Raw genomic sequence first — 15008 nt, forward strand, 5'->3', positions numbered from 1 at the left:
GTGACAGTGGTTTGGACATGTCCAGAGGAGGGACAGTGGTTTGGACATTTAAATATCAGGAAATCAAAGATGATTTCTGAACTCTTGTCTCATGCTCATCTTTGGACCTTAAACCCAGATGTCCTCAGTGTACAACAAAAACAAAGGAATCTGTCTTGCTGTTCCAAAACTTTTGGAGGAGACTGCAGCTGTATACCAAGTGAGCACTTTCCAAAAGATCCATGAAAGTCCTTCTGTGCTTAATGAGATATTTTAAACTTACCCTTGATCTTTCCTGTAGCATTTATATACACGATTTTGGCCAGTTGTCCACTCAGGATCTCTGGAGAAAACTTGTATTCTCCCTGGAAAGTGCCAACAAGAAGTTCTGAGACCAACAGAGTAGCGGTGTCTTCATGTGTACACCCCACCCATTTGAGTTTTAGAACTCACCAAGTCCAGCTCAGCTTTCTCCAGATCCTCCTTCTGCTTCCTCAGCTTCTCACAATGCAGCAGCTCCAAACGGAAGTACTGAAGCAGACGCAGAGAATTCATGTTGGACACACTTTGAGTGGTGTTTCTTTTTATCCATGTGTGAACGCTCGCTCACTTGTCTTGTTTCATACAATCCAACTCATGCACAACTCTCTGCTGGGCTCATCCAAGAGATAATGAGGTTACTTTTCTAAATAGTTACCTTTAATGACGCATTTCCCTGATGGAAATGCACTCCCTTTACAATTGTTTTATTTAAAATCTGTTTCACAAATCTTACACTAGTTTTGTCTTTTTTTGTTGCTACTTTTAGCTAGTGTTTATTCATGTTTAGCTTTCATTGTGCTACTTCTGATTTTTGGGTAGCCTTTGTTACTTTTAGCTTTTAGCTAGCATTTTATCATTTTTAGCCTTTAATAAAATTTAGTTACTTTTAGCTTATTTATTTATTTAAGTTTATTTTTTACTTTTAGTTAGCATTTTGCTCATGTTAGCTAGTATTTGGTACTCTTGGCTTCTACCTTGGGGGCCGGCTGTGGCTGAGTGGTTAGAGCAGTCGTCCCCTAATGCAAGAGTTGGGGGTTCGAATCCACCAGCAATCACATGCCAAAGTGTCCCTGGGCAAGACACTGAACCCCTCAATGCCTCCGATGTGTGTCCCATTGGTGTTTAAATGTGATAAAGCTCTGATTAGTCTCTTTAGAATGATTTGTTCAATTGTCTTTGTAGAGATCTAGTATAGAGCTGTGTGAAAAGGTCAATGAGGCACAGATTGTTGTAAAGAGCTTTGAGTATCTTGATAAGATAGAAAGGAGCCGTAGAAGTACAGTCCATTTACCTAGGTTTTGCTTTTTTGGTGTTTAGGTAGTATTTTTCTATTTTCAGCTAGGTTCTTCCAACTTTAGCGAGCATTTTACTCCGTTGGGCTTTTAGCTAGCTTTTCTGCTAGTCTCGTCTCTGGATCTGTGTCAGATGAGGCAACTTTAAAAATGTCACTACAACCTGATTTATGTTTGGACAGTTTTTGTCCTGTTGAGCTCTGAATTGTCAAAAATAATATCTTCATCCAAATCATCCACATGTCTGCTAGATCCCATATCAACCAGAATGGTTAAAGAGGTTTTTCCCCTAATTAATAATCACATCTTGGATCTGCTTAATTTGTCTCTAATAAACGGTTATGTACCAGAGCTTTACGTTTACTGTAATTAAACCTTTACTTAAGAAACATAATCTTGACTCAGGAATCCTGGCCAACTATAGACCTATATCTAATCTAACTTTCATCTGAAGAATTCTAGAGAAAATAGTTGCAGGTCAGTTACATGATCATCTGCAAAGAAACAATCTGTTTTAAGAGTTTCAGTCAGGGTTTAGAGCTCATCATAGCACAGAAACAGCACTAGTAAAAGTCACTAATGATATTCTCATGGCCTCAGACAATGGACTTGTGTCTCTACTGGTCCTGTTAGACCTCAGTGCTGCATTTGATACAGTTGATCACAATATTTTACTACAGAGGCTTGAATATGATGTTGGGATTACAGGAACAGCTCTAAAATGGTTTAAATCATATCTATCTGATAGATTCCAGTTTGTAAATGTAAATAATGAATCTTCTTCATACACCAAAGTTAGTCATGGAGTTCCTCAGGGCTCAGTGCTTGGACCAATACTCTTTACTTTATATATGCTTCCATTAGGTAAAGTTATTAAACAGCATGGGATCAATTTTCATTGTTATGCTGATGACACACAATTATATTTGTCCATTAAACCCAATGAATCCAATCAGCTACTTAGACTACAAGCATGTCTTAAAGACATAAAAACCTGGATGACCCTTAATTTTCTCCTGTTGAACAGACAAGACTGAGGTTTTGGTTTTTGGACCTGAGCACCTTAGGAATGAATGTTTCAGTCTTTCTCCCTCCTTAGATGCATTAATCTGTCCTCCAGCTCTAATGTTAAAAATCTTGGTGTTATTTTTGATCAGGACATGTCTTTTATCCCCCACATTAAAAACGTTACTAGAACCTCCTTCTTCCACCTGCGTAATATCACTAACATTAGAAACATCTGATCTAAAGATGATGCAGAAAAACTGCTCCATGCATTTGTCACGTCTAGACTGGACTATTGCAATGGTTTATTATCTGGGTGTCCAAATACTTCTTTAAAACGTCTTCAGTTGATCCAAAATGCTGCTGCCAGAGTCTTAACTGGAGTTACTGGGAGAGATCATCTCTCTCCAGTTTTAGCTTCTCTCCATTGGCTCCCTGTCAAATCCAGAACTGAATTCAAAATCTTACTTCTAACCTACAAAGCCCTCAACAACCTAGCTCCATCTTATATTACAGATCTTATTGTTCCATATTTTCCTAACAGAGCACTTCTCTCTCAGACTGCAGGTTTACTTGTGGTTCCTAGAGTTTCCAGCAGCAGAATGGGAGGAAGATCTTCCAGTTCTCAGGCTCCTCTCTTGTGGAACCAACTTCCAGTTTCTGTCCATGAGGCTGACACATGGTCCAGTTTTTAAACTGGGATTAAGACTTTCCTTTTTGATAAATCCTATAGTTAGGGTTGGCTTGTTATGCTGCTATAGACTTAAGGACAAATTGACCTAATTTCCTTAAATGAATAGTTAAAATTGATACTATTTCTATCTTAACATGTGATTCTTGACCTGCCATTGTGTATCTGTTCTTACCAAACCCAGCCAGTTGAAGCAGATGGTCCTCTTGTCCTGATCCTGGTTCTACTAAAGGTTTCTTCCTCATGAGAGAGTTTTTATTTCCACTGTCGCCTTCATGCTTGTTCAAGATGAGAGTTAAACTCAAAGCTGCTCCTCAGATAAATAATGTTCAGTTATTATTTTATATTTGAATGTTTCTGTTCAGTCCCTGAGACGACTTCTGTTGTGACTTGGAGCTTTAGAAATAAACTGAATTGAAAAAACTGAAATGAATTGAACTGTTTTGCTACTTTTATCAAATAAATAGTGTTATGCTACTTTCAACTTTTAGCTAACATTTTATACATTTACCTAGCATTGTGCAACTTCTAGCCTGTAAGTACAGGGTAATGTTTTGTAACGGTTTCCTTCTTGCTAGTGTTTTGCTACTATTAGCTTTTAGCTTGTGTTTTGCTACTTTTAATTAGAAGTTTGCTATTTTAGCTAGTATTTGGTGCGCTTGGATTGTAGCTAGTATTTTGTGCTTTATGGCTTATTTGGGTTTATTTTTGTTGTCGTTTTGTTTTTAGCTAGTACTTTTCTATTTTCAGCAGGTTTTTGCAGCATTTTGCTTTTAGTGAATGTTTTGATACATTAAGCTAGGAAGTTGTTGTTGATTTTTTTTTTTTTTTTGCATTGTCGTTCTTTTACAGTTTTTAGCTTTAACAACCAGTTTCAGCTTCTTTAACAATTTTCAACTGAGTCATCCAGCACTCAGCAACACTGAATTCTCTTTAAAAGTGTAATTTCTCTAGTTTAAGTTGTGATTTGTCGGCACTTCGGCTGTATTTCAGGCTTCACCTCCTGGTAGACTTTCTTATTGTTCGGGTGAAAACGAAGCGCTCGCAGAAACAGGTGTCTGGCGCTCTCAGATGAATCTCGATCCTCCATCTCACTCTTGGCAGCCATGATCCACAGAGCTGGAAAGAAAAAAAAGCTAAGGAACGATAACAGAAGACATCAGTGGGCGTTTTGCTTCGAATCTTCTCTACCTGGTTTGTCGGGGTGGATAGCCAGCATAGATGAGAACACCTTGCTGATCTGACTTTTGGTTGCCTGGTGAGTGAAGCCCAGCAGATCATCAGCGACAAAATAAACAAAGCACTTCCTGTTTTGTGTCAGATCTCTACATACCCATTTCTTGCAGAAGACAACATGTGAGAGCCAGAGCTGCACATCATCCTGTTGACAAAAAACATGAATATTTACATTTTCTTGTTTTGTGACTGTACACCACTTCTGTGAAGCTTTCTTTGCACGAACTGGAAACCTCATGAAGACGAAGCTGTGTTGGTAGTAAACCAACACACTTCATCATACTGAGCTCAGGAGTCCCCCATGGATGTGTACTCAGTCCTCTACTCTTCAATCTCATAAGATATGACTGTTCTGCTAAATTCAGCACAAACTAGCTCATTAAATCTGGTGATAGCTAAACAGTGGTGTGACTCAGGGAACATCTTAAAGGAGTGTCTCACTACTCTGTGACTACTGGAAACTAATTTTTTTTTTTTTTAAGTTTTTTTGTTATAGTCTCAATTAATGTTAAGTGTTCACAACTTGTTTCCACACTTAGCAAGACCACTTATCATAAATCACAACTTGGGTTTTTTGTGCACATTTTGTAAAACTGCAATATTTTGTTGCCGACTTCTACCCACATCACACTTGCCTCAGCCGCTGCTCCCACATTTACAATTTGATCTGTTGGAGAACACTTTGAAATGAAGACAGGCAGATCTGAACTAGCTTCCTAATATTTATCACTGGCACTAAAAAGTTTTGAACGTGCTCAAAATTCAAGCAACAACACTCTGACCTCTGCAACTCAAGCGAGGAAAGTGAGGACGTCTTGAAACACTCTGGAGACTCCCTCTTGAATGCTTTTCAACAGCAAGTCGTCAGTAGTTGCAGCCCAGAGGAAACCAGCCATTAATGACGCGCTCCGGCTGCTGGGAAATATTTCCCCTGTAAACTAACAGATAAAATCTCCCCCTACCACTTCTCATGATGAGCTATATTTTTGATTTACTTCATTTTGTATATTGATTCATGTGTTGTCTGTTGTTCTGTCTGTACAGCACCTTGGTTGGCCTTGTAGCTGTTTTAAGTGCTCTATAAATAAAATGGTATGGTATGGAGCTGCCTTTTTAGAAATGGTTACTTTACGTGAGAGCACCTGAAAAGTGCTTCAATTCAAGGAAGAACTGAGCAGCTGCAAAGTGAGAGAATAAGTCCACAGTTTTAATTTTATACAATATATTTATTTATACAGTACCTTCCACTTCTTTGTTGCTCTTCTGAAAATACTACTTATTCTGTGGATGATGGGGTATTCAATCTCCTCTCGTTTAAACTGGTAATGGATGTGCTGAAAATGCAAAAAAAGCAGAATATTTAAATTACCTGCTGTCTTATATGCCTGTTTCACTAAACATATCTCATAAGAACGTATAATAATAATAATACATTTTATTTCAAAGGCGCCTTTCTGGCACTCAAGGACACCGTACAAATAATAAAATCAGCAGTAACAGAAACTAAGAGATGAAAAGAAAAGAAAAGAAAAAGAAAGGAAGAAAAAAGACAATGTATAAAATCAATATAAAATCAGGCAAAACCAATTGTGTCAGGTGGAAAAAGCAGATCTAAAAAGGTGTGTTTTGAGTTCTGATTTGTATTGTGAGATTGACTTTATGTTTCTAATGTGAGGTGGTAACGAGTTCCAAAGTCGGGGAGCAGAGCGACTGAAGGCTCTGCTCCCCATGGTGGTGAGACGGGCGGAGGGGACAGTCAAAAGGATGGAGGAGGATGATCTGAGGGAGCGAGAGGGAATGGCAATATGAATAAGATTTGAAAGATATGGTGGGGAGAGATTGTAAAGGGCCTTGAAAGTGAACAGGAGAATTTTGTAATCTATGCGGAACTTGGTTGGCAGCCAGTGGAGTTTTTGCAGGACTGGAGTGATGTGATGAATGGATGGGGTTTTGGTGATGATGCGGGCAGCTGAGTTCTGGACCAGTTGGAGCTTATGAAGAGATTTGTGGGTGAGACCGAACAGAAGGGAGTTGCAATAGTCCAGGCGCAATGTAACCAGACAGTGAACAAGGATGGCAGTGGAATGGGGAGTAAGGGAGGGGCGGAGGCGGTTGATGTTGCGTAGGTGAAAATAAGCCGAACGGATGGTGTTGTTGATATGAGACTGGAAAGAAAGAGTGCTGTCGAGGATGACACCTAGACTCTTTACCTGAGGGGAGGGAGAAATGGAACGGTTATCAATGTCAATACTGAAATTTTTGGTTTTAGCCAGGGTGGATTTTGTACCAATGAGAAGAACCTCTGTTTTGTCACTGTTAAGTTTAAGAAAATTTGAGGTGAACCAGGATTTTATTTCAGTCAAGCAGTCGGTAAGCGAGGATGGCGGGAGGTTGGAGGCGGGCTTACTGGAAACATAGAGCTGGGTGTCATCCGCATAACAGTGGAAATCGATATTGTGCTTGTGGAAAATAGTGCCGAGGGGAAGAAGATAAATAATGAAGAGGAGGGGTCCCAGGACAGAGCCCTGGGGAACTCCTGATGTGACAGATGAAGGCTCGGAAGTGAAGGTTTTGATCCGGATGAACTGAGTGCGGCCGGAGAGATATGATTTAAACCAGTTTAGAGGAGTCTGAGTGATACCGATAGAGGAAAGTCTATTGAGTAGGGTGGCATGGCAAATGGTGTCAAACGCTGCACTCAGGTCGAGGAGGATGAGGATGGACAGCAAGCCGGAGTCAGCTGCCAAGAGGAGGTCATTGGTGATTTTTATAAGAGCTGTTTCTGTACTATGGAGGGGACGAAAACCAGACTGAAACAGTTCATACAGGTTATTGTTGGATAAGTAAGTATGGAGTTGAGATGCAACTGTCTTTTCAAGAATCTTGGAGATGAAAGGCAAGTTGGAGATAGGACGGAAATTATTGTGATTACGGTAATCAGCGCCAGGTTTTTTCAGGATAGGGGTTATGGCAGCAATTTTAAATGATGCAGGAACTGTTCCGGTGGAGAGAGAGGAGTGAATAATGGCAGAAATGAGAGGGAGTATAGATGGGGCACAGGCTTTAACCAGAACTGTTGGAAGAGGGTCAAGCAAACAGGTGGACAACTTGGACTTGTTGATGAGGCTTATGATTTCTGAAGTTGTCGGGAGTTCGAAGGAAGAGAAGGAGTGGGCTGGAGGAGAAAGTTCACGAGTAGGACAAGGGGTCGGTTGTGAGCTGAGATACTGATGGATCTTAACAATTTTACTGTCAAAAAATGACATGAGGGAGTTACAAAATTCAGTTGAACACAGATGTGAAGGTAGGGAGTCCGGGGTTTGGGTGATGTTCTTGTAGAGGGAGAATATTGACTTGGTGGAGCCTTCATTTGAACCAATTAAACAAGTGTAGTAGGAGGATTTGGCTTGATTGATACAGTCTTTGTAATGCAATATGTGAGTTTTGTAAATGTCTTTATGTACAACCAGTCCAGTTTTCCGGTGGAGCCTTTCAAGTTGCCGTCCTTTAGCCTTCATGAGCCGAAGTTCTGTAATAAACCAGGGCGCAGAGCGAACAAAAGAAACAGATCTGGTTTTTAGCGGAGCAAGAGAGTTGAGTATTGAGTGAAGACCAGTATTGTAGTATGAGACCAAGTCATCAAGGATGGTTGAGTCTAGAGTTGAGTATAGATTGTCCATGAGAGAATTGACGGCGGAGGAGAGAGAATTTAAATCAATATCCTTAATGTTAAGGAAAGAGATGAGATGAGGAAGCTTGGTGATAGAGAGAGGGAGACAGATATTGAATGAGAGGAGAAAATGGTCAGTTATGGCGAGTTCATCTGCTGTATAATCCGAGGGAGATACACCAGAACAGCAGACTAGATCCAGGACATGACCCTTAGAATGAGTGGGAACATTGATAAACTGCTGAAGACCAAAACTCTGGAAGCAGGATGAAAAGTCTTTAGTCAGTGGGTTATTTCCATCGTCCATGTGAATATTAAAATCACCCAATACTATAATGTTTGGTGAGAGAATTGACAGGTGAGTGAGAAGAGCAGCGAAGTCATCCAGAAAGTCACTGTTAGTTTTCGGCGGGCGGTAGATGGTTGCAATGATGGTGGGGGTAGGTCCATAGAGCTGACACACAGCTGATTCAAAAGAGGAGAAGGTGGGAGCAGACAACGGCGAGACTTTCCATTTCTCACGGTGAATTATCGCGAGACCTCCTCCCCGGCCGGTGCCACGGGGTTGACAGATGTAAACAAACCCCGGTGGAGTAGAATCATTGAGCTGAGAGAAATCATTCGGTTGTTGCCAAGTCTCAGTCAGGCATAAAAAATCAAACTTACGGTCAGTGAGGAGTATGAAGTGTTTCAAAGTTTAATCCTTTATTAAAAACGACATACCGCTCGTCTCTTCTTGATCAGCTCTAAAATGTTGATTTCATACTGCAAGAGAAAAGAACAAATCAAATAATTAGCTCTTTGATCATCATCTGAAAACTGTCTTAACTTGTCCTGTCAATTACTGAGCTCAAACCTCATCACGTGAAGACTGCCCTGCTTTACCTGAATGTAGGAGATGAAGTCCTCTTTGTTTACAATGAACCGGTGCAGTTTGTACTCCAGAGCCGTCGATTTCTTTATTATGGATCTAAAATAGCAACATGGCCATTTAAAAATGCACACAAAGAAACTACAAAGTACAAATCTGCTTATAAACAACAATGTGCTAAATGAAGCTTCCAATTACCGACTCTCCTAGAAGTATTTTAAGTTCCTACTCAAGAGAAGAATCCGTCCAGAGGACTTTGTTAGATGTTTCTACCTGGATTATTGCGCATGCATCACGATGTTCCTACTCAGTAGTTTTTCAGACTTTATGAATATCTTTTCTTTGAACTTCGGCAGCTTTTACACTCAGAAGCGACAGAGCTTTTTCTCTAGCTGCTCCAAGATTGTGGAAGGATTTCCTCTTCCCAGCAGATGAGCCCATTAACTGTCCATTTTTAAAAATCTTTAAAAACACATTTTTACTCTCTGGCTTTTGGCGCAGCCTGAAATTTACCCTGCACTATGGTTTTTATTGATCTTAATGTTTTAACAACTGTTTTTATGTGTTTAAATGTTCTTGGTTTTTTGTGTACAGCACTTTGTTGCAGCTGTGGTTGTTTTAAAGACTTTATTATTATTATTTTCAGTCCTGTACATATCTGACCATTTTAAGGGAAATGTTTATTTGATAAACTATTCACTTGGACTTTCATTCCTCTTCTTTCAAGTGCATACTTCCACCTCTCCAAGTTCTCTTCCACCTGTTCCCTGTTCTCACCACAGATCACAATGTCATCTGCAAACATGGTCAATGGGGATTCCTGCCTGACCTCATCTGTTAGTCGGTCCATCACCAGAGCAAACAAGAAGGGGCTCAGAGCTGATCCTTGATGCACTCCCACCTTCACCTTGAAGCTATCTGTCACTCCTACAGCACATCTCTCAGCAGCTCACCAGTTCTTATAACATCAAACTGACCCGTTTTTGAACCAAACTAAAAGTTTGGTCCCTCTTCCAATCGTCTTTGGTGTTCAATGGACTCAGAGAGACAAACGGAACCGTCCGGGAAGTTTTCGGTCCAGGACCTGGACCGCTTCCAGCCCATCGGTCATTCCAAGTGCATCCTGCCGGGCAAGTAGCCTCTCGACAGTGGGAGACATTGTCCGAAGGTCCAGCGTTTTTCTCCGGATTCCAACCGGCCTTTCCATCTGGACATCTGTGGTCTGTTCAGTTCTGACCAGAATCACTATGTGGTTTCACGATGGTTTTCTATTGGACTGACTTCTCCTCATTTCCTGGTTTCAGGAATCAACACAGCACAACCACTGCTTCACTGAAGGTTCTTAATGATGTTATTGAAGCACTGGATGCTAAGGATTATTGTGCTGCACTTTTCATAGACCTGTCTAAAGATTTTGACACTGTGGATCAGAACAGCTTGTGTCATAAGCTCAAAAAAACTGGTTTCTCAGAACACACCATTGGTTGGTTCTCTATCTCTCAGACCGGAGGCAATGTGTTCAACATAATGGTACTTCCTCCAGTTATTTAACAGTGAACAATGATGTACCACAAGGCTCAGTCTTAGGACCCACCCTCTTTACAATCTACATAGGTAATGTAGGTCAGAGCATCCCTAATGCATCCATACATTTCTATGCTGATGACACAGTTGTTTATTGTCAAGTTAAAACTGTTGCTAAGGCTTTCCAGCTTTTGAAATCTGCATTCAACTACATCCAGATAGATTTGTTCCACCTCAAACTTGTCCTAAATGCCGACAAAACCAAAGGGATGTTTTTTTCAAACAGGAAGTTGGTCCCAGCAGTTCTTCCTCTGATTTTATCCTCAAATGGTGTCCCCATTGAGTTTGTTGATTCCTATAAATATTTGAGTATCTTGGTCGACTCACATCTTTCTTTTAAGCTTCAAGTGGAAAACTTGGTAAAGAAACTGGAAGTTAAACTGGGTTTCTTTTTCAGAAACAGATCCTGTCTAACTCTGAATGTTAGGAAACACCTTGTATCTGTGACTTTCCTTCCCTCAATTGATTATGGTGACATTATTTACATGAACGCTCCTACAAGAACCCTGCAGATGTTGGATGCTGCAGATGTTGGATGCTGCAGATGTTGGATGCTGCAGATGTTGGATGCTGTCTATCATGGTGCACTAAGATTCATAACTGGCTGTGATTATCGTACCCACCACTGCACCCAGTATTCACTGGTTAACTGGTCACCATTAACTTCACACAGACTCTCTCACTGGTACATCTTCATCTTTAAATCACTTCCTGGTCTGCTGCCTTCATACATCTCCTCCTACATGTCTCTGTGTGAGTGCAGCTACAGCGTGCGCTCTTAGGACATTATTACCTGCAGTGTTCCCTCAGTGAGGACTGAACTAGACAAAAGGACCTTCTCCTACTCCGCTCCTGTTTCCTGGAATCCATCCACCCATATTCTTCTGCTTATCCGGGATCGGATCGCCGGAATAGCAGCTTAAGTAGGGAGGCCCAGACTTCCCTCTCCCCAGCCACTTGGTCCAGCTCCTCCGGGAGAATCCCGAGGCGTTCCCAGGCCAGCCGAGAAACATACCATACGATACCATACCACTTTATTTATAGAGCACTTAAAACAGCTACAAGGGCAACCAAAGTGCTGTTCAGACAGAACAACAGGTAACACACAAAGCAAAATACAAAATGAGGTAAATCAGAATATAGACATAAAAACGATGCAGATAATGACGACTAACCAGTGTGGAGCATACAGGATCAAAACACAGATCATCTGGTGTTGAAAGCTACTGAATAGTAGTGGGTTTTTAAACGGGACTTGAAAACCGAGAGGGAGGGGCCTGTCTGACAAGCAGAGGTAACTCATTCCAAAGTCTTGGTCCTGCTACAGAGAAGGCCCTGTCACCTCTGAGCTTAAGACGAGTTCCTGGAACTGTGAGGAGCAACTGGTCCGCTGACCTCAGGGAGCGTGGTGGGACATAGTCCCTCCAGCGTGTCCTGGGTCTACCTCTGAGTCTCCTCCCAGTGGGACGTGTCCAGAACACCTCACCAGGGAGGCGTCCAGAAGGCATCCTAACCAGAAGCTCGAGCCACCTCAACTGGCTCCTCTCGATGTGGAGAAGCAGCGGCTCTACTCTGAGTCCCTCCCGGATGATCGAGCTTCTCACCCTGTCTCTAAGGGAGAGCCCAGACACCCTGCGGAGAAAACTCATTTCTGTCGCTTGTATCGGAGATCTCGTTCTTTCGGTCACAACCCAAAGCTCGAGACCATAGATGAGGGTAGGAACTTAGATCGATTGGTAAATTGAGAGCTTCACCTTTTGACTCAGCTCTCTCTTCACCACGACAGACCTGTACAGCGCCCGCTTCACTGCAGATGCTGCAGACGCTGCACCTATCCGCCTATCGATCTCACGCTCCATTTTTCCCTCATTCATGAACAAGACCCCAAGATACTTGAACTCCTCCACTTGGGGCAGGACCTCCTCCCTGACCCGGAGAGGGCACTCTACCCTTTTCCGGCTCAAGACCATGTCCTCGGATTTGGAGGAACTGATCTTCATCCCGGCCGCGTTGCACTCGGCCGTGAACCGCTCCAGCGAAACCTGTAGATCACGATCTGATGAAGCCAATAGGACCACATCACCTGCAAAAAGCAGAGATGGAATCCTAAGGCCCCCAAAACGGATCCCCTCAACACCTTGGCTGTGCCTAGAAATTCAGTCCATAAAAGTTATGAACAGAATCGGTGACAAAGGGCAACCGTGGCGGAGTCCAACTCTCACCGGGAACAAGCCCGACTTACTGCCGGCAATGCGGACCAGGCTCTGACACCGGTCATACAGGGATCTAACAGCCCGTATCAAAGGGCCCGGTACCCCATACTCCCAGAGTACCCCCCACAGTGTTCCCCGAGGGACGCGATCGAACGCCTTCTCCAAGTCCACAAAGCACATGTAGACCGGTTGGGCAAACTCCCACGCACCCTCCAGGACCCTGCTGAGGGTGTAGAGCTGGTCCAGAGTTCCATGGCCAGGACGAAAACCGCACTGCTCCTCCTGAATCCGAGGTTCAACTAGCCAACGTTTCCTGGAGTATCTTGTAAAAAGATCTGAAGCTCTCGACCTTCACCTCTCTAAGTGGCTTCAAACATCTGATAAGTTCATGTCAAGAACCAACACAGACATGTTCCCGTTTTTAGTTTTCTACATCGTTTTATAATCTAGCTGTTTTTGTTTCATTATTTATATCATTTTATTTCACTTGTTCTTCTCAATCTGTATGTTTTAATAATTGTCCACTGTTGTCATCATTCTTTGTTAAATCAGGTCTCTCTTGTAAATGAGTCCCCGAGGCTCAATGGGATTTACCTGTAGAAGGTTGAATGACTCTCACCACTGTCCTGCTGTCCTCACACATGTCCTACTGTCCTCATACATGTCCTGTACCAGACTAACGTGTCCTGCTGTCCTCATACATGTCCTGCTGTCCTCGTACATGTCCTGCTGTCCTCATACATGTCCTGCTGTCCTCATACATGTCCTGCTGTCCTCATACATGTCCTGTACCAGACTAACATGTCCTGCTGTCCTCATACATGTCCTGTTCCAGACAAACATGTCCTGCTGTCCTCATACATGTCCTGTACCAGACTAACATGTCCTGCTGTCCTCATACATGTCCTGCTGTCCTCGTACATGTCCTGCTGTCCTCGTACATGTCCTGCTGTCCTCCTACATGTCCTGCTGTCTTCGTACATGTCCTGCTGTCCTCGTACATGTCCTGCTGTCCTCATACATGTCCTGCTGTCCTCATACATGTCCTGCTGTCCTCGTACATGTCCTGCTGTCCTCGTACATGTCCTGCTGTCCTCCTACATGTCCTGCTGTCCTCCTACATGTCCTGCTGTCCTCATACATGTCCTGCTGTCCTCATACATGTCCTGTACCAGACTAACATGTCCTGCTGTCCTCATACATGTCCTGCTGTCCTCATACATGTCCTGCTGTCCTCATACATGTCCTGTTCCAGACAAACATGTCCTGCTGTCCTCCTACATGTCCTGCTGTCCTCCTACATGTCCTGCTGTCCTCCTACATGTCCTGTTGTCCTCGTACATGTCCTGCTGTCCTCGTACATGTCCTGCTGTCCTCATACATGTCCTGTACCAGACTAACATGTCCTGCTGTCTTCATACATGTCCTGCTGTCCTCATACATGTCCTGCTGTCCTCATACATGTCCTGCTGTCCTCATACATGTCCTGTTCCAGACAAACATGTCCTGCTGTCTTCATACATGTCCTGCTGTCCTCCTACATGTCCTGCTGTCCTCATACATGTCCTGTACCAGACTAACATGTCCTGCTGTCCTCATACATGTCCTGCTGTCCTCATACATGTCCTGCTGTCCTCATACATGTCCTGCTGTCCTCATACATGTCCTGCTGTCCTCATACATGTCCTGTACCAGACTAACATGTCCTGCTGTCCTCCTACATGTCTTGCTGTCCTCCTACATGTCCTGCTGTCCTCCTACATGTCCTGCTGTCCTCGTGTCCTCAGTCTAACATACCAGATATGTTCACTCACACCCTCTACGATATCACAGCTAATGAAGAAGTCTCCTTCGAGACAGACTGAGTCAACATACTTGACTTCCTTCGTGGTGAACAGCCCCACTCTCTCCAGCTGCTCCAGCTCAGGGATCCGGTCCTCGATCCGCTGCTGAACGACCTCCGCCATGTTTCCGGTGAACCACGTGACCTCAGGCTGCACCTGCAGACCCGGTGTTGTCGAAAACTTCACAAAGTCTCAAAAGACCACTGCACCCGGTGCACACCGAAGCTGCCTGCTTCGTTCACGTGTGGAAGTTACGATTGACGGAGCTTCCGGTTCCGTCTATTAAAAGGTCCGACTGGAAACACAAAACCGTTCTGAGAATTTCGTCAGTTCTCCGTGAGCTGATTCGTTTTGAACGATTCACCTACTTTTTTGTTTCATTCAACCTTTATTTAGACAGGTTAATCCCATTGAGCCTACCACAGCCAATTATTTCAACGTCTGTTTGCTTACAACTACCATAGTTGTGAAAATTAAAACAGGAATTACATGAAGCTGCACCGCTCTAACTATGAGCCCTGACCATGATTCATCTTCCAGACTCACCATGAACTGTTTTATCCTGATGCATGTTATCTATA

The 15008-nt window shown here is 43.0% G+C and overlaps 1 protein-coding gene across 1 annotated transcript in view; it reads right to left on the reverse strand.

Annotated features, from left to right (window-relative positions):
* The window catches only part of utp6 (UTP6 small subunit processome component), a gene marked incomplete at its 3' end in the record, with an annotated part of 28691 nt that extends 13996 nt beyond the window's left edge, over positions 1–14695 (reverse strand). The window contains 9 exon segments of the mRNA XM_037697849.1: positions 263–344; positions 433–510; positions 4010–4128; positions 4201–4264; positions 4343–4390; positions 5487–5579; positions 8639–8680; positions 8801–8885; positions 14459–14695. Coding sequence (XP_037553777.1) covers positions 263–344; positions 433–510; positions 4010–4128; positions 4201–4264; positions 4343–4390; positions 5487–5579; positions 8639–8680; positions 8801–8885; positions 14459–14550 — 703 coding nt within the window.
* Positions 14696–15008: the final 313 nt, after the last annotated feature.

This window comes from Nematolebias whitei, chromosome 3 (assembly GCF_014905685.2).
Source record: "Nematolebias whitei isolate Nwh7 chromosome 3, NemWhi1, whole genome shotgun sequence".
Taxonomy (NCBI): Eukaryota; Metazoa; Chordata; class Actinopteri; order Cyprinodontiformes; family Rivulidae; genus Nematolebias; species Nematolebias whitei.